General features: G+C 42.2%; 1 protein-coding gene across 10 annotated transcripts in view; it reads right to left on the minus strand.

Moving 5' to 3' along the window:
- ntrk3a (neurotrophic tyrosine kinase, receptor, type 3a) overlaps positions 1–19,726 on the minus strand; it is a 287,024-nt gene extending 267,298 nt beyond the window's left edge. For 5 of the 10 annotated variants that reach the window (XM_014124431.2, XM_014124433.2, XM_014124432.2 and 2 more), the window contains exon 1: positions 19,143–19,724. In XM_014124431.2, the coding sequence (XP_013979906.2) occupies positions 19,143–19,381 (239 nt within the window). In that variant the 5' untranslated portion in view covers positions 19,382–19,724. Of the gene's footprint in view, positions 1–19,142 lie in introns of all 10 variants that reach the window. The other 5 variants (XR_006757011.1, XR_006757012.1, XM_014124435.2 and 2 more) reach the window with 3 other exon arrangements.
- Between the last annotated feature and the right edge of the window lie 3,774 nt (positions 19,727–23,500).

Below are 23,500 nucleotides of genomic sequence, written 5' to 3' on the forward strand. Positions count from 1 at the left end.
CCCTACAAGCTCACCGGGTACAGTAACACATGCAGATGTGCATACACACCCCCACACACACGCACCCACACACACATGCACATACACACACACGGTATCTGCAGTTGGTAACATCTACAATATAAACGATAGAGATGTAGAATGCTCAAGAACTGCCTTCAATGAACCTATAGGCTGTGCTTTGATTCACATCTAAATGTAAGTACCACAGACCTAGTCATTGGAATATCACACTATATTTTACGAGTGGTGTTATGAGGGCTTTGCTGTTAAGAAACTCTTCTTTCCAGCTCTTTGTTCTTTATGTGTTTTTAAGCAGGCATCGCCTTTGTTCCCCTGCCCCGCAGTCGTCTCCATGTTGCCTCTAAAGGGGCGCGTTGAAGGAGGGGGTATTTCTCCCCTCAAAGGGATTAAGCTACTTTGAAAAGGTTATCTTGAGGCTTGAAAGGAAGGGAGCAGTCTGAGGAAAATAAGAGGTATGTGTCTGAGTTATGATGAAAGAATGTTGGGAGGATAAAACAACAGGGATGGATTACTATGATCAGGGGAGGAAGAGCCGATATGTGACTAATAATGGACAGACTGGCAATGGATAAGACCAGGGAACTCTCTCCGCCCTCTCCTGGGCAAGCAGCATTGGGCGATTCCACGCCAGCGGGAGCAGATTATCCTGGCAATCGCAGACTGGTATCACAGATTATCCTGGCAAATCTCACATAGAAACTTCATTGGGAGGAAGGGTGTTTTAAATGCTTTTTACATTTGTGTCACAAACCATTTGTGAGAAAATCATGATGAAAGTGGCCATTTTATGAACGTACATGATACAGACAACATCTTGTTGTCATTATACTCCTTATAGGGTTTTTTAACATATGGAGTATGATTCTGAAATACAAAATGTTCACATTAATTTGTTCAACATTAAAGATATTAATATAATATCTTAAAACCACCCTTTTTGATGTTGTTCCTTTTAAGACATATTGTTTGGAACAATATATTCCACAAGTACATACCATTTCCAGTGGGCTCTCTGCTAATTCTAAAGTTATGATACATTTTATGGGCATCACCAACACAGTGAATGGGAAAATACATTTAAAGGGAACTCTCACTGCTGGTGATTTGCTGAATGTGCAATCTTAAAGGAAGGCTGTGATTGGTTAATGACCTATAATGTCAATTTATATGTATAAAATGGGTCATATCATTAAAAGTACCAGAGAGCCCACTCTGGAAATATGATGTGTTTGAAGAGTATATTGTTACAAATAATATGTCTAAAAATAAGCTAATTGCCAGAACAATCTGATACCCCAAATTCTGGTCCCGCTTGCATGGAATCGCCCCATAGCATTGTGTGGAAAAATCCCCTTCAGAACACAACAGGAAATATGGTAGTGTTTCATAAAGCCCCAAAACTCTTCAACAGTTTTCATAGTACCGCTGTTCTTTTTATGCAGTGCATTCAACACACCAGCATACACCAGCAGCATTTCATACAAACTGATAGAAATACAAGATATGGCAGCTCTGTATATTTAGCGGCGGATAAGTAATTTGGTGTTCTGAAGCACTGACCCCTCCGCCTCACTCAGAGCACAGGGGCTGAGGATGACACACATTAGGACAAAACACTATCTACCCTACTCTCCACCTCCCCTCCACTCATATAAGACAAGCATGGCATGTCTGTCAATACAGCGGACAGAAATAACCCTGGCCTCATGAATAGATGAATAATTCAACAGGGGTCTGCCCTCTCTGTACAAAGGCACCCCTAGGAGGGGATAGGCAGCCGCCTGGGAGGGGCTGCGAGGGGCGGGAGGGAGAGGTGAGCTGGGATCTGGGATCACTGTCCTCCCTTCAGATGCTCTCTGTGCAGACATGAGACATGTTTCCATCTCCTCAGTGCCTATTCTCAACATAGTGGAACCTCAGACGTTCAGGTTAGTCAAGATCTATGAAAAGGAAACAGCCCACACACAACAGCCCACACACAACATTACAATCATAATTCATAGAGATTTACAATTGCAGCAATACTTTTTCCTAGATGTGTGGGGTAGCACCATATAATGTCTAGAAACGAAACAAATTATAAGTAGATGCCCTGAAACAGGACCAGTTTATTACTAATCTTCCATTTCAACATAAAACATGGTGGTGTGTGTACAGCTGTAAGATCTTAATTTGATCACTCTTTTGTTGCATCGCAGGAAATGCAGATGAGCTTCGTGATTTACATAAATTCACTGAAAACCCACACTAACAGTATTTGACTTTTCTTGTAGCCTAACTTTGGCCAGCTAATAGCCTAACCACCATTCAAGCAACATTATGGTTTAAACATTCAAATCCTGTTGCTTATTTTGCTGTGACAATATAGGTCAAATTAAAATCCTACATACATTATGTATGTGGCAGCCCACAAATCAAAGGGGGCGCAAAGTACATGAAGATGGGTGGGGGGTGGACTGGAGGGGGGGCTAGGCCCCCTGTCTGTAAACTGGAGAACAGCTTTTTCCTGCAATCTGGAGCCATAATCATTATGCTTAATTCTATGTAAAAAAATACATGAAAAGTTGAGCTGTCTGTATCCTCATGACTGGTGGTACTTTAAAGACAGTAAATATGCATCTCTGCATCTCTGCTAAAATCTGGGTAAAATATTTAAAGGAATGTGAGTCTTATTCATTACATTTTGTAATTACTTGCTTTTTCTAAAGTCTACCAACCTTGCCAGCAGGCATGCCAGTTAAGACAAGCTAGCTACTCTAACTTGATTGATAGCCTGAAATGGCATCTTGGTAGCTAGTTATGAGGTTGGGAACCTATCTGGGCTAGCTCAAGTCAGCTTCATAAAATTTCTAGGTGGCTAGAAGTATTACAGAGAAACAACGGGGGGGGGGGCATGATGCCACTGTGCTGGACGATCCTTTTACTTTGAAGAATTTAATTAGGTAGAGGGTTAGATAGATCTGCAGGGATAGTATAGCACTGAGCAGGGAGAACCTCTCTTAAGGGTATTGGTACAGTGTATGCACTGCAGAAAGGGAAGGGGGGGTGGCTTTGTGAATTTGTGTGCTGACTGAGAATGAGGGCAGGAGCAGTGCTGAATCCTCCATCCTCTCTCTCAATAGACCTACTATCAGCATACCTTCCTCTGGAGTATGTAAAATAGCTTTTTCCACCAGGCAGGAGCAGCCATGAGCCTGGCTTGAATTCAGCCTCTACAGTACCACAGCCCTACAATGTATGCCGCTGCCGCTTCCGCTGCCCACACATTTCACATTGGAAACTGTATTGACAGATGGTACTGTTAGGTCTGGTACTCAGCATCCACTGGGAAGTGGTAATGAACACTGATCACACAATGTCCAAAACCCTCAGTGGGTTAGATGCAGAAAGAGAATCATGGCAGGGTTTGAATAGACATTCTTTCTAGGTGCACCTATTTTATCACCAGTTTCCGGATCTGCATACTAGAATTTGATATGGTTATCATACTAAAAACAATATTACAAAAATATTATACAGGCACTAACACATGCAAACACAAACAGGCAGGCATACAGCACACACACGCACACCAGTGACGGTCAATGCCATTTAGGATTAGGGAGTATTATATATATTTTTATGAGCATGGCCTTATTTATATTACATGATATTGGATGTCTGTCATTCATATTCCATTCACCCAGCTCAATGTAACACTGATAGGTAGGTCCCTCCCCGTTTCGTTCTGTTCGCTTACGTTTAAGAAATGTTTTGCAACAGAATCTGAGGTATGAATACACCCCTGAACACCCACACACACAATCCACTTTCATAGCAGCCACATACAGCATATTCTACCTGTCCTCCTCACCTTTTCCCTTCGCTTGTGGACGTCAGTGCACAACTGCCAACCGCTAACCGATACACAGCCGACATCGTTGTCACCATATTAATGGCATAGTCAAGAAATTACAACTAACGCATTAGTAACCCCCAACAATCCAATCCATGTGTACAATCACGCAGTACAGTGTACAGCAAGCAGTTTAGCAGTTACACTGGCGGACCCCGGTAAAATAACAATAATATAAATAAAATACAAATTAATTGGAAAAATTGCAGTGTTGCATAGCCTTAGCCAGCTAGCTAACATCAATAGCATTCCTCCCTGTTTGAGTCAGGTTGTTGAGTATGCTAAATTAGCTGCATTAGCTAATTAAGTGAAAAGTAAACTCTCTCTCTCTCTCTCTCTCTGCTGCTGCTTCTCCTTAATCTTTGAAGAAATACATTTGTTAAAAATTGTTAAAATAATCTTTCTCTCTGTTTGAGTCAACTACTCAACAAATGTTATGCACTGCACTGCAGTGCTAGCAAGCTGTAGCGTGTCATAATTACTTTGTAAGTCTATGAAAGGGGGTGAGAACCATGAGCCTCCTAGGTTTTGTATTGAAGTCAGTGTACCCAGAGGAGGATGGAAGCTAGCTGTCCTCCGGCTACACCATGGTGCTACCCTAGAGGGTGCTGTTGAGGCTTCTGTAACCCTTCATTGCATATAAGTGTATTTTAATGAGTTATTTGGTGACATGTTAATATATTTAATATTGTTTTATCTAAAAGGATGTTTTATGAAAATCATTAGGATGATCCTCCCCTTCATCTACTGATGCACACACACAGTTCAGAAAATATATAAGAAATCACTTCAGCATAATCTGATACTAGTGTGTTTTCAACGAAGTTCTACTACCATCTGGATTAGCCCCGTATCCAAACGTGAACACCTTTCCAGGTGATTTTCAAAGCTGAGATCCGTATAAGGGGAAACAACACTACTGGCCAGAGAAGAGGAGCTCCAGCGTAGTGGCAAAAAAAAATCATTGTACATACTCTGCTGTTCTGTCACACGTTCAATGATGTCTGACGGAATTAAAACAGTGTTTGCTATTTGAAGTAACGTCTTTGTTGTTGTAATATTGCAAACGGACGTGACAGTTTCACCGCTACAGATGCTAACGTCAAATTATTGGTGACTTTTTTTTGCAATTTGGTGAAGCCGTAAGGGGTCTGGGGCACTGGGTGCTCTCCCTTTCCTATGACTAGACCAATAGAAAGGTGTGATTACATCATAACCTCAATTTTCTCATGTATTGCTTTATCGGTCAGTCACACATCCAGACTCTGCTCAGCCAAATAGATTGTAATGCACTTTGAACTGATCACACATTTGATAGGATATTAGTCTACAGATGGTGCCTCTACTTGGTGAAACATGTTACAGGGAATGGAGGAAAACTATACAAAATGCAATAGGAAATCCTTTCATTTGCATACATTAACAGTCATATAGAATAATGAGAACCTAGTGTAATGTTGCTTGTGCTGTGGCTGTGGCTGTTATTGCATTATAATGACTCACAGTCTGAAATATAATCACTACTCTTAAATGTAATATATTGTATTTTTTAGGTTTGAAACACTTAAAAAGTCATTTAAATTGCAATCCAATTAGGCCTACCAGTCTCAAACGCCCCATTGGGTGACACAGTTGTAATTATTTGGGAAACGGTAACCGTACAGCGCTCTCAGAGTTTCCAAAGCAATTACGAATTAATTAAAACAAGATATCCTGACGAATTTGTGATGAGTGAACTTGAACTAAATATTCATTGTTGATGTGCTGCACCCATATCAATTTTAAAACCTTAATTAAGGTAAATTACTGTTAAATAATTCTAAATCATCACTTAATGACTTGACATACCAGTACAATTGGAAGAAGTAAAAAATACCTTGGGTAAACCACTCTACAAACAGACAACAGAGATATGAATATTGTAAAGACAAAACTCAGACTCGCAAAGGAGAGCAACTGCACAAAGACCTTTCAAACTTTTCAAAACAGGGAAACAGAAGTACAGAAGTGCAGAACGGCTTGCTGATTGTCGACAGTGACACCAGCTGTGGTCACACATACAGCACATGAAGGTCCTTTTGAAAGAGAAGTAAAGTAGCTAAATTAAGTTAGACAAATCTAAAGACAACACGGTAACACTTTACTTGACACCCAGCGTTATAACATGTTATGACACGATCATAACCATGTCATAATGTGCTATAACAGCGGACATAACTTGTCATAACCTGTTATACTATGGTCATAACACTGTCATGACACATACAGTATATTTAGACCTGTTGTGACAAGTTTTTGAGTTATTTTATGGCTGTTTATGATACCTACACAAGAGTGTAAAAACCTGCAAAACCTGCCATGGTAGTTATTTTATGGTTGGTTATGACACCTATATAACAGTGTCAAAACGCACAAAACCTACCACACAAGGCAAAACATTCCATTACAACATTACCTAAGTGACAACAGTATGTTTATGTTATATTTTTTATTTACCATGTTAAATGATCATTGTAATTGCGCACACATTGATGTGTGCGCAATTAACCTACCCCAATGCTCTGCTGTGGATGACTGGGATGAATGCAGGAACAGATTTCAGGAGCAGGACAAGACACCCTCTTTTTGACTGATGACTGATATAAGGGCATGTACGTGATAGGCCTATCTGGCATATATGATGGTCATAATACTTCTTGACAATGTCATAAAGTGTATTTTCTTAGTCCAAGTAAAGTGCCACAGCATGGTCATAACGCTTCTTGACAATGTCATAAAGTGTATTTTCTTAGTATAAGTAAAGTGACACAGGGTGGTCATAATGCTTCTTGACAGTGTGATAAAGTGTATTTTCGACAAGTTATTTAAAATATGAAGAAAAAAAACAAGACTGTAAAGAATTCATTTACAACAACAACCAAGGACTTAAGAAACAAAATTTCAAACAAAAGGAAACTTCTTCGCAGGGAAAATGCACATTTAAATAAATATGGGTTTTGACACTCTTATGTAGGTATCATAACCAGCTACTAAAAAATGCAAAATATGTCACAACAGGTATAAATATATGGGGGGGTCATGACAGTGTTATGACCATATTAAGACAGGTTATGACAAGTTATGTCAGTTGTTATTTAAGTGATAATGCCCGATAAGCGGGTGTTTGGAGGATATATTGGCACGGGTGTTGTTAGGCCTGAGACTTCGTCTGGGGCCAGCAAACCGTGCCAATATATCCTCCAAACACCGGCTTCGAGGGCATTATCACTTTTATACAACAGGGTAACAACATATTCAAATAATAATTGAAATATTTTAATTAAAAACATTATTTTGATTAATTTATTCATGCTATTTCATCCTTCCACAAGATATAGTCCCGACACAAATCTAGGGTTGCTACCCAAGCCGGCTGGTTGTTCGTTCTATCGGTTCGGTTGCTAGAGACGCGACCTGGTCGTTAAGTTTTTTTGTTCGGTATCTATGGACGTGACCCAGTCTTTGTTCTAAAAGTTCTATTGCCATACTGGCTGGCAATGTTCTTATCCCTTGCTTGATAGCTAGCCAACTACAGCTAACTTACAGTCACGTCAAATGTAAAAAAGAATAGAACAGTTGCTGCATTTGCATTTGTTTAAGCTGTTTTCTAGTGACATTTATTTGGATACATCCATAACAATGAGCTAATGAGGCGCAACTTCGCCTGGTATAGAAAATGTGCTCACTCATCAGGACACTGTTGTCATTAAAACCCATGTCACGTCGGACACTGTTGTCATTAAAACCCATGTCATATCGGTTGCTAGAGACGCGACCCAGTCGTTCAGTCTTTTTGTTCGGTATCTATAGAAAATGTGTTCTCTCATCAGGACACTGTTGTTCAGAGGAGCTAGCCAACAACACAGCTAATACAATCACTTCATACCCTGAAGCTTTAAAGACTGCAAACTAAATGCACTTCGTTTCATTTGACCTTTTTTCATTTGACATTGCTTTGTATATATCCATAGAAATGATGCCAGCTGATTCATGATTTCGACTGGCTGAGAAACGCTGCTTGTCTGTCTCGTCCCGACCCCTACACTTTCATTACTATAGGATAGCTGGAGATCGAATTTGAATATTGGAAACAATGTTGCAAATGTCGAGAGACAGACAGTAAGGTTTATACAAATCTCCACTGTTGAAAACTAAATGTTAGTCTAAAAGAAATGTGAGATAATATCTAGATGCTTTTTATAGTGGAGATCAAGTTTATAAATAGCCTGGCTGGGCTGATGAGACAGTGGATTGCGCAGTCAGATGGAACAGAGTAAATACGCATTTTAACGTCATAGATTTAGCCGGTGGTAACTTGTAGAATAGATACTGGCTGGAATGCGCTTTTAACCAATCAGCATTCAGGATTAGACCCACCCCGTTGTACAAGACATATTATAAATTGGGTGGTTCGAGCCCTGAATGCTGATTGACATTTACTGCTCAAATTAATTTGGTAACCAGTTTATAATAGCAATAAGGCACCTTGGGGGTTTGTGGTATGTGGACAATATACCATGGCTAAGGGCTGTGTCCAGGCACTCCGCGATGCATTGTGCGTAAGAACAGCTCTTAGCCGTGGTATATTGGCCACATACCACACCCCCTCGTGCCTTATTGCTTAATTATAGCTTGATTATAACGTGTCATGACAATGGGTGTCACGTAAAGTGTTACTGAAAACACAAGTTCGCATTTAAATGTTAGCAAACAACACAGGAAATGCTGTGGTCTGGCTAACAGTACCAGACAGGTCATTTTGTAGGCTGAGAGTGGCCTAAAAGAGCTGAACAACCACCACAGTACATTAGTCTAAAACTGCCTCTACAACAGCAAATGCACTGAACAGGAAATACTTAGTGAGACTAATTGACAGGAATAAACAGTGAAGCAAATCAGAGAAAACGTAAATAGTAAATAAAGCGATGTACTGAGAACAACTCTCTGAATCATATCTCAAAGTATATTAGATGTGTATTCTCATCACTGAAATACCACAAGTATTATGTTAATAAGAACAAATAAGATACCTACTTGGTAAAGAAGTGTTTGCTATTATTCACTAGATTTCTGTTTGATGTGTGCCTCTCTCCTTCCTGTTTAGATGAGAGGGTTGGAGAGAGTGGTCAAGGGGCGGGGAAGGGGCTGGTGAAGGAGCTCTTTATTCATGCAGAGGACATGAAGCTTCTCCAGACTCATTAAAACACATGTCACGTTGTCTGGGAACACTCTCCACTCACTCCACCCACACCCTCTGTGTGGCCTTTACTTTCCGGGCCCCAGTCTCGCCTGAGAGAGAGAAGCGTCACTCTCCTCGCCAACGCCAGCCAATGCACGGTTGTTTACACCATATAGAAGGTGAAGCAACAAGGAAGGCTGTCGTGACTGTTCTAGCTGTACACAGATCTGTTCTAGCTGTACACCGATCTAGTAGGCTGCCCTGCTGATTTGTCAAGGAACTGGTTACGTTTTAATATGGCCAGGGGAACTTTGGAGTTGGATCAATAGAAACTAACTCACCAGAATGACTTCCTGGTCTCATTCTGTCATGGTGAGATAGCTGTTTACGTGCTCCTAATATCAGCTGTGCAATGAGACATCCCATCCTTGGACCTTAGCCATTCTCTTGACCACCAGCCCAAAATGGTTTCAATAAAATAAATGGAGGTCAAGACACCGGTCTGACAGCTAGAAAACTTTTCATTAACAAGAACAACAGCTTAGCAGCCTCCTTTAGAACTGAGGATGGGGATAAACACTGAAATATATGTTCTATAACAATAGTGGGGGAAAACAGTGGATACCTTTATTATATTCATATCATTTTGTTTATGGCTATCAAACCGCAGGGAAAACTGTTATACTACTACAAGTATATTTCCTTTCCCAAACATTGAAATAAAATGCCAGGGACTCTCGATTAGACTTCAACCTACAGTAATATGCCCTAACATGTTTCTCAAAGTAGCAGTTATATCTCAATCTACACCAGCAGCCCACAAATGTATAGCTAAAGCAACTCCAGCATTCCTACGAGAGAGACAAGGCCTCCTTGGAAGCCCCCCCCCCCCACCACCACCACCACCACCAGAATGTGAAGTACAAAGTGAAAGTGAGGAACAAGTAGAAGGTGTGAGCTGAGCAGGTGCCTCCTGCCTCCTGAGATATTCCACTGGCTCTTGCTGCATACCAATGAGCGCTACAGAGCCACGGGGGTGTCTGCACAGATATCCACCCAGCACAGCACAGCACAGCACAGCACAGCACAGCACAGCACAGCACAGCACAGCACAGCACAGCACAGCACAGCACAGGCACCGCCACCTTACTGCTTCAGGTTCAAACAGACGCCGTAAGACAGCAGCCGCCATTGATCTTCGCAAACTCTAAAGGTTCCATCATAAAGTGCTTTAATACGTTTGGGAGGTCACTTCACAAGGATACTTTTTACATGCATAAAACATACACCATTGGAACTGCCCTAACTGCTGCAGTGTCCTGGAAAGTGTCCTTTTTCCTACCTCTGCATAGGGTTGAAATATACAGGTCAGTGAGGAGGTCATTTCAGTGATGTGTTCAGACATCTTTAGAACCATAGGTCTGAGGATAGCATGCAGAATGAAGGCTGTGCCACCGTAAATCTGCCAGCTGCCAACTAAACCAAGAAATGAACTGCTCAGGATCATCCACTGTGCTCTACAGTCTATCAGGCGCTTCATTGGCCCTGCAATGAATAAAATATAAGCAAGAACCAGGAGAGAGAGAAGGGGGGCAGGGAGAGAGAGAGGGAGAGGGGAAGAGAGAGAGAGAGAGAGAGAGAGAGAGAGAGAGAGAGAGAGAGAGAGAGAGAGGGGGGGGATATTGGGAGGGACTAAAACTGAAACTGAAAACTCGGGGACAAAAGAAATTACCTTATTCATACAAATGATTGAAACATTGTAACAATCACCACAATGCTTTTTTCTGAGAATTAGATCACAAGTGTTCAGTATCATTGTTATTGCATTAGATTCCCATATAATCATTTTCTATTAGGAACCAGAGAAACGAAAGTGCATCCAGACTTCTAATTTGTTTTCCCCGCCAGACAAGTCACATGAACAACATATTACTAAAGCTGTCACATGATGAAATACTGGAAATATATTGTGTATGTCTCCGTAAAAACAATCAGTGAGTAACAGCAGAAGATATACAGTGTTTAAGGGGGAGAGAAAGGGTGGATTGATCAATATTTCAAAGCGGTCTGGAGACATTGTTTGAAAGGCAGGCTGAGGCTCCTCACAGAGTGCAGCCACTGTTTGTAGATGGCTCAATGGCAGAGAGGAGTGCCAGTATTGTTACCCACTCATCTACAGTGAAACAAGAATTGGATAAGGCCAGATTTAACCAATCATCCAAAGATTGTTAATCTTTAGTTTAACGAACATGAAGGCATCTCTGAGGACAAAAATACATAGATAAAGCCCTACAGTGTCTTATACAAAAATATCCATTATGACACTGGTTTTCCCTAGTGTTACAGTAGGTAGTTAATTTAATCTCCATAATTTTATTCATAGTCTTTACACCTCCAGTTAAGGAACTGGTAACGTAGGAGCCAGTAACATATACAAGAAAAGGTCTCAGTCGAAGACAAGGGGCTGGCAGAGCATTTTGTGATTTGCTCATCATCTCAGCAGGAGAGTTAGTTGTCTGGCACATACACACACACACACAGTCTTCTAGTGCTATTTATATATACTGAATAAAAATATAAACGCAACATGCAAAGTGTTGGTCCCATGATTCATGAGCTGAAATAAAAGATCCCAGACATTTTCCATACATAAAAAGCTTATTTCTCTCAAATATTGTTTACATCCCTGTTAGTGAGCATTTCTCATTTGCCAAGATAATACATCCACCTGACAGGTGTGGCATATCAAGAAGCTGATTAAACAGCATGATCATTACACAGGTGCACCTTGTGCTGGGGGACAATAAAATGCCACACTAAAATGTGTAGTTTTGTCACACAACACAATGCCACAGATGTCTCAAGTTTTGAGGGAGCTTTCAATTGGCGTGATGACTGCAGAATTGTCCACCAGGACTGTTGCCAGAGAATTGAATGTTCATTTCTCTACCAACGTCATTTTAGAGAATTTGGCAGTATGTCCAACCGGTCTCACAATCGCAGACGTTTAACAACACCAGCCCAGGAACTCCACATCCAGCTTCTTTACTTGTGGGGTCATCTGATACCAGCCACCCGGACAGCTGATGAAACTGAGGAGTATTTCTGTCTGTAATAAAGCTCTTTTGTGGGGAAGAACTCATTCTGATTGGCTGGGCCTTGCTCCGCAGTGCGTGGGCCAGTCTCCCAAGTGGGTGGGCATATGCCCTCCCAGGCCCACCTATGGCTGTGCCCCTGCCCAGTCTTGTGAAATCCATAGATTAGGGCCTAATGAATTTAGTTCAATTGACTGATTTCCTTCTATGAACTGCAACTCAGTAAAATTGTTGAAGTTTTTGCATGTTGCATTTATATTTTTGTTCAGTATAGATGCTGCTGATTCAAACTCTACACTATATTATACAACAATGTGTTTATGCCATCAGATGCATTGTCACAGACTGTATGTGCATTCATTCTTTACAATAGATCAATTAAGAGTCCAGTCATTGCTCGTGTTCTCCACACGAGGGAATGCACATAACAATGAGGTCAGAGAGTTAAACGAGACTGACATTGATCATGTTAATAAACAGGCAGGAATGCAAAAACAATGAAACAGGGACTCAATGCATGCATTCCGTGAATTGAGAGACGAATGGTTGCAAGAATTGACCCAGGGACTCAATACAGTGCATATGCATTCCGTGAATTGAGAGAATAATAGTTGCAAAAGTTCAGTAAGCATGATGTACAGAAGCACTGTTGCACATGACCTGTCCATCTAGTACAGTGAACATCGTGTTCTGAACAATTTCATATAAATGGGAAACACGTTGGAGGAGAAAGGATCTCAAAGATCAATACCATATAACATAATGTACACCCTAACTATTTCTTCCCCCAAAATAGCACACAAACAAAAAGATTGTTACCTGTGAAATTGATTTGTTGGACCTTGACAGTGTGAGTTGTCACATTTACACGTACAGACATACAGTACATGGGTCTATAATATAAGACTATCACTGCAATTGATCTGTGCCATTATCTATTTCATAAACTAGGTTGCCCTCTGCATAATGCACATTAGGGGTCACACACACGGGTGGTACCACGAAGGCGACAGTAGCATAATGGCCCTAGTCAAATACATAATGCCTTTTCAGTAGGGGTGGACAACAAGACAAGAAGGAGTGTGCTTTCTGTTATCAATTTCAAAAGGGGACAATGGTCGCTAATGTTATTGGAAATCATAATGAACAATATGAAAGGTCAGTCATGCATGCAGGTATATTTCCATCCCAGCAGTAATGGTGACCAAAAAGCTTTTCAATCCCTCAAGGTCATCAGTGGGGTTGTTGGACTGACTGCTCACTGTCCTAGTTGGAAAACACCAAATGCAGCAACTGTTTCAACCCCAACATGAATGGACAAACTAAGTTGTCATAAAATCATCACATTTTATTTACTGAAGGCTATGCTACAGTATATAACCAACCTATAGTACTTGACTGTGATGTTTTCATGTTTACCCAACGTCACAAAAGGATTAGGAGCATGCCACATTCATCATAGCATTATGTTTAGTGTTTTTATATCACGTGGTTCTTAAACACAAAATTGATTGGACTACATACGCTATATCTTTCTCAGTCATCCAGGAAGTGGCTTTGTCACCTCAATGCATATTATGCTATTCACACCATGTGTTGCTGCTATACCATGGAAAAGCTAAATGCCTCCAGCTTCAAAACATTTGAAGTACGCTGTGATTTCTGACTTGATCTTGTCAACTGACAAAGTGACTTTTGATGGAGTACTCGGTTGGGTTTCTGCATGACTGGCAAGGTTCCGCCTGTGAGTTAGCTCCAGCTAGGATCACTGTGAGGCCAATCCTTAGAGAACAGCTCAGGATCATAGATAGCCTAGCAGTAACTATAGATCTGAAAGCAAAGCTGAAGCTCAAGATGTTTGTATGCCATTTGATGACAGTTTATTTCCTAGATCCAGCTCTCAGATCTCATGAAGCGGACCTCAGCAGAGAGACGCCAGGTTGGTTTAAAGATCTGTCCACAGAGATACGGACCAGTCAGGGTCCACAGTTGTACTTGAGCAGAAATAACACACCTGGCAGTCACTTAACATGTAAGTTGATCAATTATGATAAAGGACTAACAATAGATGATGAACCATCTCTAAACCATGATGCATGATAAACCGTATTTTCACCAGGTAAAGGGGCGGGCATGGGTCCACTGGTACACTCTGCCTTAAAGGGACCTTACACAGATTACACTTCCACAACAGCAATCATAAAATACGCACTCCAAAATGGCAGTCACCTCCTCCTCTTTCTCACATATACTATATGCCTCAATCGTTTTTAATTCTGTTGAATAAAGATGTATGAAAACACTCTGACAGTCCTTCCATCTGTCAGTCTGTACACAGATGTACTCCATGTACTGTACTCTGTACTCAACTGTGTCGTTAATGAGCTCTGGTTTAAAAGAGGTGCTCCATCTTCCTCTGAGGCAGAGCAGGGGGTGTGGGAGGAGTGAGGTCACTCACAGATGTAGCCTCCTTTTCATAGCTTCCCCACATTTTGGTGAACATTTGCAGGCTAACTCCCACTCTCTTAAGTGTAAGCTTTCTGAGAGACTGTGGAGAGACAGCAAATGGCTCAACATTCACTACAGGACCAAAAGTATGTGGACACCTGCTCGTTGAACATCTCATTCCAAAAATCATGGGCATTAATATGGAGTTGGTCCCCCCTTTACTGCTATAACAGCCTCCATTCTTCTGGAAAGCTTTTCCACTAGATGTTGGAACATTTCTGCGGGGACTTGCTTCCATTCAGCCACAAGAGCATTAGTGATGTTGGGCGATTAGGCCAGGCACGCAGTCCATTGTATCCCAAAGTTGTTCGATGGGGTTGAGGTCAGGGCTCTGTGCAGGCCAGTCAAGTTCTTCCACACCAATCTCGACAAACCATTTCTGTATGGACCTCGCTTTGTGCATGCGGGCATTGTCATGATAAAACAGGAAAGGGCCTTCCCCAAACTGTTCCTACAAATTTGGAAGCACAGAATTGTCTAGAATGTCATTGTATGCTGTAGCGTTAAGATTTCCCTTCACTGGAACTAAGGGGCCTAACCCGAACCATGAAAAACAGCCCCAGACCATTATTCCTCCTCCACCAAACTTTACAGTTGGCATTATGCATTGGGGCAGGTAGCGCTCCTGGCATCCGCCAAACCCAGATTCATCCATCGGACTGCCAGATAGTGAAGAGTGATTCATCACTCCAGAGAACGCATTTCCACTGCTCCAGAGTCCAATGGCGGCAAGCTTTACACCACTCCAGCCGATGTTTGGCATTGCGCATGGTGATCTTAGGCTTGTGTGCGGCTGCTCGGCCATGGAAACCCATTTCATGAAGCTCCCGACAAACATTTATTATGCAGACTTTACTTCCAGAGGCAGTTTGGAACTCGGGAGTGAGTGTTTCAAGTGAGGTCAGACGATTTTTACGCACTACTCGCTCAGCACTCGGCGAATCCATTCTGTGAGCTTGTGTGGCCTACCACATCGCGGCTGAGCCGTTGTTCCTCCTAGACGTTTCCACTTCACAATAACAGCACTTACAGTTGACTGGGGCAGCTCTAGCAGGGCAGACATTTGATGAACTGACTTGTTGGAAAGATGGCATCCTATGACAGTGCCACATTGAAAGTCACTGAACTCTTCAGTAAGGCCATTCTACTGCCAATGTTTGTCTATGGAGATCGCATGGCTATGTACTCGATTTTATACACTTGTCAGCAATGGGTGTGGCTGAAATAGCCAAATCCACAAATTTTAAGGGGTGTCCATATACTTTTGTATATATAGTGTATATAACGCTCAAGTAATCTTTCAAGCCATCAATATAGTAGGCTAGTGGTTTTTGGTTAAAATAAGATGACCACAGCCTCTGAATTCCAGGATTTAAAAAGAAAAATGCACAGAGAACTGGCTTCTACAGAGATTGGCCTTACTAAGTACAGAGAAAATACCATTATCCTAATGGATACTCTTGATGAAAACAAATAGTCTCTTCTTAGGGTACTAAATAGACAAAGTATACACAGAGGAAAAATATGAGGTGAGGTAAACTGACAGATAATCACACACAACCTTGAGAAGGAGTAATGAAAGGAAATAGGAAATATAACATTTTTGAGACTGCACAAAAAGCGCTATGTGTTGCCATTTGGATTGGCAGCAGATGTGCTTTCCCTATAATTACTGATAGCACTGTGATAGGAAGGACTTTGTCTTAAAAGAGCAGCACAAATTGAATGCCAACAGTATGTCTATGACAGCAAAAGGCCACAACCGTGTCTATGCACCTCCTCTATAGGGAACAGGGTGACTGCAATTCATACGGATGTATGGTTATATCATTCATCCACCTGTTGTATTGTGAACGTGAACATTGAAGACTGGTCAAAGAGTGAGGCTGCTCGAGTCTTAAAACAAATGTGCCTCTCAAAGAGAATAATTTCCTCCTCATTGTCTATGCAGCGAAACAACCCAGCCTAATCCATTTCAAACACACTTGGTTTTAGAGAAATGTCCATAAGGATTAGCTTTTTCAAACATGCTCCAGTAAGCCTAACGAAGAAGAAAGATTGGTCACACAGAGCACTCCAAACAGAGTATGACATTACCATGCCCCTGGATGATACCCCTCATGCTGCATACTAGCCTGCCATTTTCAGGAGGAAATAATACTGCCAACAATGTAATCCATTAAAGCCCAGGCCTACTGCCTGTCAGAAGCAGAAACTCAGACATAATAACATGGCATCTATGATGTTTTGGTGCAATATGACATTTAAAGCATTACATACATAAGCCTACACTTGGATTCAATTGAAGTTGAATAAAATCCTATATTTGAGGTATGCTGCATCATTGGACAATCACAATACACACACCCTTCCAAAGACATTTTTTGGTGAATATTCTGTTACACAATTCCCGACATAATTGTTGAATTTGAGAAATTTGAACTCTGAACATCGTTGCCATGAGACAAATGTAGCTATAATTGAGGCCGACAGCTTTCACATTTACAATTAGTTCAAGGTCATGGTATATTCAAGGAAATCCTTAGGTCTACTCTTATATCGCGTCGGTGTTAACAATCTATCGTGTATGTGCAGGAACAACTTCTGCCTTTCACTAGTGCAGATTCTCTTTACGCCTACACGGTCGGCTCCCAACCCAAGTTAGTGTGTGGGAGCTGTCCAGTGATAGGGGGTGCTGAATGACTCCTACACACATAACAGCAGAAGCTGTAAGATGTGGTTCTCTGCGACAGCGCTCAACAGAAATCACGCCACGAAAAGAGAATAATGAATTCCAACGTTCTGGTAAAGCTGGTAGCCTGCATAAAAGAACGTTTGCAATCGTGTCGCTCTATCGAATGCCCAAGAGTTGTCATCTCTGTAAAATAACAGCCAGCAGCCCCTCTAGTGGCCTTGTAGGGGATGTGGAGTAAGCAAGCACACTAAAATGATTACACCTACAAAGTCAAGACAAACTGACTGGTGCTTGTGTGCTTGTTATATAGTGTGCTTAGCGATTTATAACCAGGCGGCATTGTTAGAATTAGATCGTTGTATTTATGCATGTGTTTGACCCACAAATGGGGTCTACATCCTAAGCACTTAGCAAAACATCACTTCTCAGGCTATGGAAATTGAGTGGATTCAGTGCAAAGCAAAGAGGTTGTCATGGCACCCTCGTCCTTGGCAAATCTCATCAAAGAATCATTAATGAATTGGGGTTTTGTTCAACGAAAATATTCTCTTCAGCTTGCGATGTAACGGCCTGGATCCAAAATCTCTCCATATATTAAAATTGATTATATTGTTTCTTTCGTTTCTCAAACTACTATTCTTCTATTTTCTTTTGGAATCATTTAGAGGTGAATACAAACGGGTGAAATCCAAATTCACCATGCTGTGAGGAAGAGTCCTAAATGGCTTAAAATTGCAGCTGAAAGAGCTAGGAGCGGTGGGGGAGATGGTTCTTCTCCAGAACTAATGGCATTTAATTTATAAAACAAACGCCTTATAAAGGGAAGTATGTCAACAGTGTCCGTGCTCTATTTTTACCAACACATTACTTATAGAGTCCAAAAATGCTTTCCATTGGGAATAAATGAGGGGAAACCTTCTGTCAAGGACATTTTATTTTTCCCAACAATTGCCTTTTTATGTTATCAATATGCGGGTACTTCATCAGAATAGCCACTGATATGAGTGAGTGACATGGTTCAAAAATAGGAACATCAAATCAGAACAAAATCTACCTGGCTGATAACACAAACTTGACAGGGTGGCAACCAAATCTAAATAACGACGATTATTTAGAGGTGGCGTAATTGTACTGTGCGGACTAAAATGTTAAATTATTTTATGATCAAATAGCCTTATAATAAAACATGACACGGCTACACATTGAGAGCAGATCGAAATAAATCTCTCTCTTTCTTTCTCTTGATTTAAACATTTCATTAAGTACAGACCACCTTTTCAGATGTTTGCAAACGTGATCAATTCTTTGAGTCCCTGACATGAATGCAAAACAGTTACAAAAGAGGGAAACGCGGGTCTCTTGAGCAATATTCGGCATTTGGGGTATATGAGGGCCAATGCAACAACAGGTCTATTTGGACAATTACATTGAATTCGATTTTCTTTTCTCATTTTACTTGAGGCTGGAGGACACGCTTTGCAGGGTTACCGGCTATAACGCTAACGACGTCGTGTGAAAGGGATTTCTAGATACAAAATGTGTTAGACTCAGCTGAATCTCTGACCAGTTAGACACAGGTTTGCATTCTTGAATATATGACCTAAGGAGGTGCGGTGAGAGTAAAACAAATAAAATACAGGGACAGTTGTGGTTCACATGGGCTCAACATGTGATGCACGATAGCCTACAGTGGGCAGAAATACTTACATTGAGGTGATGTTCTTGAACAGATCTTCGATGCTGTTATTTCCATTGTTCCCAGTATCTTGCAGTGCAAGCAGAGGAAAGAATTTCCCATTATCAGACTTATTGCAATAGATCTCAGTTGGAGAGCAGCTGCAGGTTGGCGGGCAGTCCAGCATATTGCTCAAGTAGTCCTGAAAGATGCTCAAAAGAAACAATACCCTCCACCAGCAAATTCGTGGTGGAATAAAAAATAAATCCATGATTGAAAGTTTTTGGGGATAATATCCTTGAGCGTTTCTGAATCTCCTAACCTGAGCCCGTCTGACTGCAATTGTATGGCGTGTGCGCGGGCGAGTGAATGTATGGAGGTATGTCAAATTGATACAATTGCGGTAATGTCCATTTATTTTATAGACGAGAACGAAGAATAGTAAAAAATACTCCGTCAAATTAGAAATGGTTCAAAAATCACTACTCCAGGCTTGTCCTCCTCTCTAGGCTGCATGGTATAGGTTACCCTGGCTGTATTCAGGCTGCCGTTAGCTGTTAGTTCCAGGTTGTTTTAGCACCGCTCCAAGACAGATGGATAGCGCATTGGAAACAGTGACGGGAGAGAGAGCAAGGTCCATGCTCCAAGCATCAAGTCCCACCTACTGGGCAGAAAGGAAACTGACACACCTGCAACACAGGGTGCAGCTCAATTCACATCATAACAGCCATTGCAGAGTGTGTGTATAACACAATAACAACCGACTACTCATTTATGGTGTTTTATCATTAGACCTATGGTTTGATGTTCAGAATTTACCAATTGTTCGTCCAGGCAAGCATGTCTCCTTTTTAGAGGACTGCCTGACGAGGTATGGAAACAAAACAAATAAAAAACATTTAAAAAGGCAGCCAGTTTAATGCAGATAAAATTCAGTGAATTATTCACAAGAATATATACAAATAGGATCAGATCAGTGCTGGTCTTCTTCTACTTGTTTATATTTGTGTGAATATATTTCACTTAAGCTTGTCAAAGGGTAGACCCCCCCAAAAAACGAAAACATTTCACAAGAAAATACACTTTGGCCCAGTGTCACTTTGCACTTAAATTGAAACCAAAATAAATCCAGGCTAAACTTGACATTATTTACCATACACATCCCACTGGGCACAAACTGGTTAAATCAACGTTGTTTCAACATAATTTGTCAACGTATTGTGACGTAGAAACCACGTGGCAACTACATTGGATTTTTTTTAAAGTCATCAACGTTTTGAGAGGGAAATTACAACCACAGGATTATGGCACCATGGTAACACATTTTCAACATAGACAAACCTTGTATAAAATGTTGAATTAGTATGTTTGAAACAACTCAGATCTTCAACATAATATCCACTATAAGAAAAAAAAAACAGGCTGGGCAGCACTTCCTATGGATAGTTGATCTATCCAAAGCTATCCCTCCCAAGCCCAGTCTTGCTTAGCTTTGATGTTTGTCACTGACTATTACCAATGCACTGTCATGATAATGATTATTGAGAAATCTCCACTTATTCACTGTTGCTATCAAAGTCATTCCAACGGGTAGGTTTAACAGAGCAAATGGAATGTGACCATACTTTATCAATCATATATCATCAATGATGCCATTTAGGCTTATATAGCATTTGGAAAGTCAATGGGTATTTTATAAATGCCCAGTGCAGTCAAACTTGATTTTCTTGTGTTTTATATATATTTCCACACTATGAGGTTGGAATAATACTGTGAAATTGTGATAATGCCATTTTAGTGTAACAGCTGTTTGGAAAGACTGCTTGAAATTTCAGCCTGTTATGGTGGGATGGAGTTCTGGCCTGCCTTGTGACATCACCAGGTGGTAAATTAGTTAATAGACCAATAAGAAAGAGTGTTCCAAACCTCTGCCAATAAGAGCTAGTTTTCAGTTTTCCCCTTCCCACTCAGACACTCACATACAGTCCTAGAAATTGCTCTTTGCTAAGAAGCAATTTAAAAAAAATGTTTTGATCATTTTGATTGCAAACAATCACAGTAAGGTAATTGTTACCCAAAAATGATTTGATATGAATGGCTGCAGTGGACCTATACATTTATCCCAAGATTCCCCCCCAAAAAAAGACAATATATGTCTAGGGTTTCAAGATTTGGTTGAAAATGGAATTCTAAAGTAAATAAATATATTGGATTCACATCTCCAGCTCAACCAAATATCGAAGTTAAAGAATAGGACTAAATCAAATAAAACTGTATTAAAAGTGCATTTAAAGTTCGGTTTGGGGCCTCCCGAGTGGCGCAGCGGTCTATGGCACTGCATCGCAGTGTTGTGGTGCCATTACAGCCTGGGGTTCGATCCCAGGCTGTCACGGCTGTTCGAAGGAGCGGACCAAGATGCAGTGTTTTCGTAGTTCCATATATTTATTAAAAGTGAAAAAGAATGCAATACACTAATAACTTGAAAATAGGAAAACAACAAACCGTGCCGCAGAGAGGACAACACACTACTCAAAAGACAATAACCCACAAACCACAATGAGAAAAACCCCTACTTAAATATGATCTCTAATCAGAGGCAATGAGGATCAACTGCCTCCAATTAGAGATCAACCCCAAACAATCCCAACATAGAAATAGACAAACTAGAACCTAAACATAGAATACATAGATAAACCAAAAACACCCGTCACACCCTGCCCTACACTACTATAGAAAATGACATCTTACTAGGGTCAGGATGTGACAGTACACCCCCCCCCCCCCAAAAGGTGCAGACTCCGAATGCAAACAAAAACCCAACAAAACAACCACAAAAACACAAAGGGAGGGTAGGGTGAGTGACTAATGTCTGTGGCGGCGGCTCTGGTTCTGGGCGTAGTACCCCCACCGCCCGCTGATCCCCCCCGCTTCTGTATGTCCGGAGGAACCAGACCATTGATCATCACCGGAGGTGTCGGACCGCCAACCGCCGCTGAAGACTCTGGGCTAAAGACCGCCGCTGAAGGCTCTGGGTTGCGGACTGCCGCTGAAGGCTCTGGGTTGAGGAGCGTCGCTGAAGGCTCTGGGTTGAGGAGCGTCGCTGAAGGCTCTGGGTGGAGGAGCGTCGCTGAAGGCTCTGGGTTGAGGAGCGTCGCTGAAGGCTCTGGGTGGAGGAGCGTCGCTGAAGGCTCTGGGTGGAGGAGCGTCGCTGAAGGCTCTGGGTTGAGGAGCGTCGCTGAAGGCTCTGGGTGGAGGAGCGTCGCTGAATGCTCTGGGTGGAGGAGCGTCGCTGAATGCTCTGGGTTGAGGAGCGTCGCTGAAGGCTCTGGGTTGAGGAGCGTCGCTGGAGGCTCCGCGCTGAAGAGCGTCTCTGTAGGTTCCGGACTGGGGAACTTCACTGCAGGCTCCGTGTCATGGGTCATCACTACTGGTTCCACGTCATGGATAATCACTGGAGGCTTTGTGCCATGAATCATCACTGAAGGCTCCGGGCCATGGGTTATCACTACAAGCTCCGGGCCATGGATCATCACTGGAGGCTTCATGCCTTGGATCATCCCTATGGGCTCCGGGCCATGGATCATCCCTGGAGGCTTCGTGCCATGGATTAACACTACAGGCTCCTAGCCATGGATCATCACTGGAGGCTTCATGCCATGGATTATCGCTGGAGACGTCTGACCATTGACCATAATTAGAGGCTTCCTTCGGGGCGCTGGAACTGGTCTCACTGGACTGGGGAGACGTACTTCGGACCGCGTGCTCACAGCAGGAACAGGACGTACTGGGCTCTGGTGATGCACTGGAGGTCTGCTACGTGGGACTGGTAGAGGAGGCGCCAGGCTAGTACCACATACCTTCGGGCTATTGTGCGAGGAGCAGGAACAGGGCATACTGGGCTATGGTGGCGCACTGGAGGTCTGGAGCGCACGGCCTGCACAACCCGTCCTGGCTGGATGGTCACTGTAGCCCGGCATGGGCGGAGCGCTGGCACAGGGAGAACTGGGCTGTGCTGGGGAATGAGGGCTGCCGTGCGTAGAGCAGGCGCAGGATAAACTGGACCGAGGAGACGCACTGGCGGACAGATGCGCTGAGCAGGCACACTCCTTCCTGGCTGAGTGCCAACTCTAGTATGGCAACGCTGCGGAGCCCGTACCGACCGCACCGGACTATGCGTGCGGATGGGCGATACAGTGCGCATTTCCGCATAGCTCGGTGCTTTCCTCGTTACCCGCTCCCCACGGTAAGCACGGGGAGTTGGCTGAGGTCTCCATCCTGACTTAGCAAACCTCCCCACGCACTTGCCTCTCGCACTTGCCTTTCGGTGCATATAACGCCTCATAGTATCGTCGCTCTGCCTTCACTGCCTCAATTCCTCCTTCAGTCGGCG

Source organism: Salmo salar, chromosome ssa10, assembly GCF_905237065.1.
Source record: "Salmo salar chromosome ssa10, Ssal_v3.1, whole genome shotgun sequence".
Lineage (NCBI taxonomy): Eukaryota > Metazoa > Chordata > Actinopteri > Salmoniformes > Salmonidae > Salmo > Salmo salar.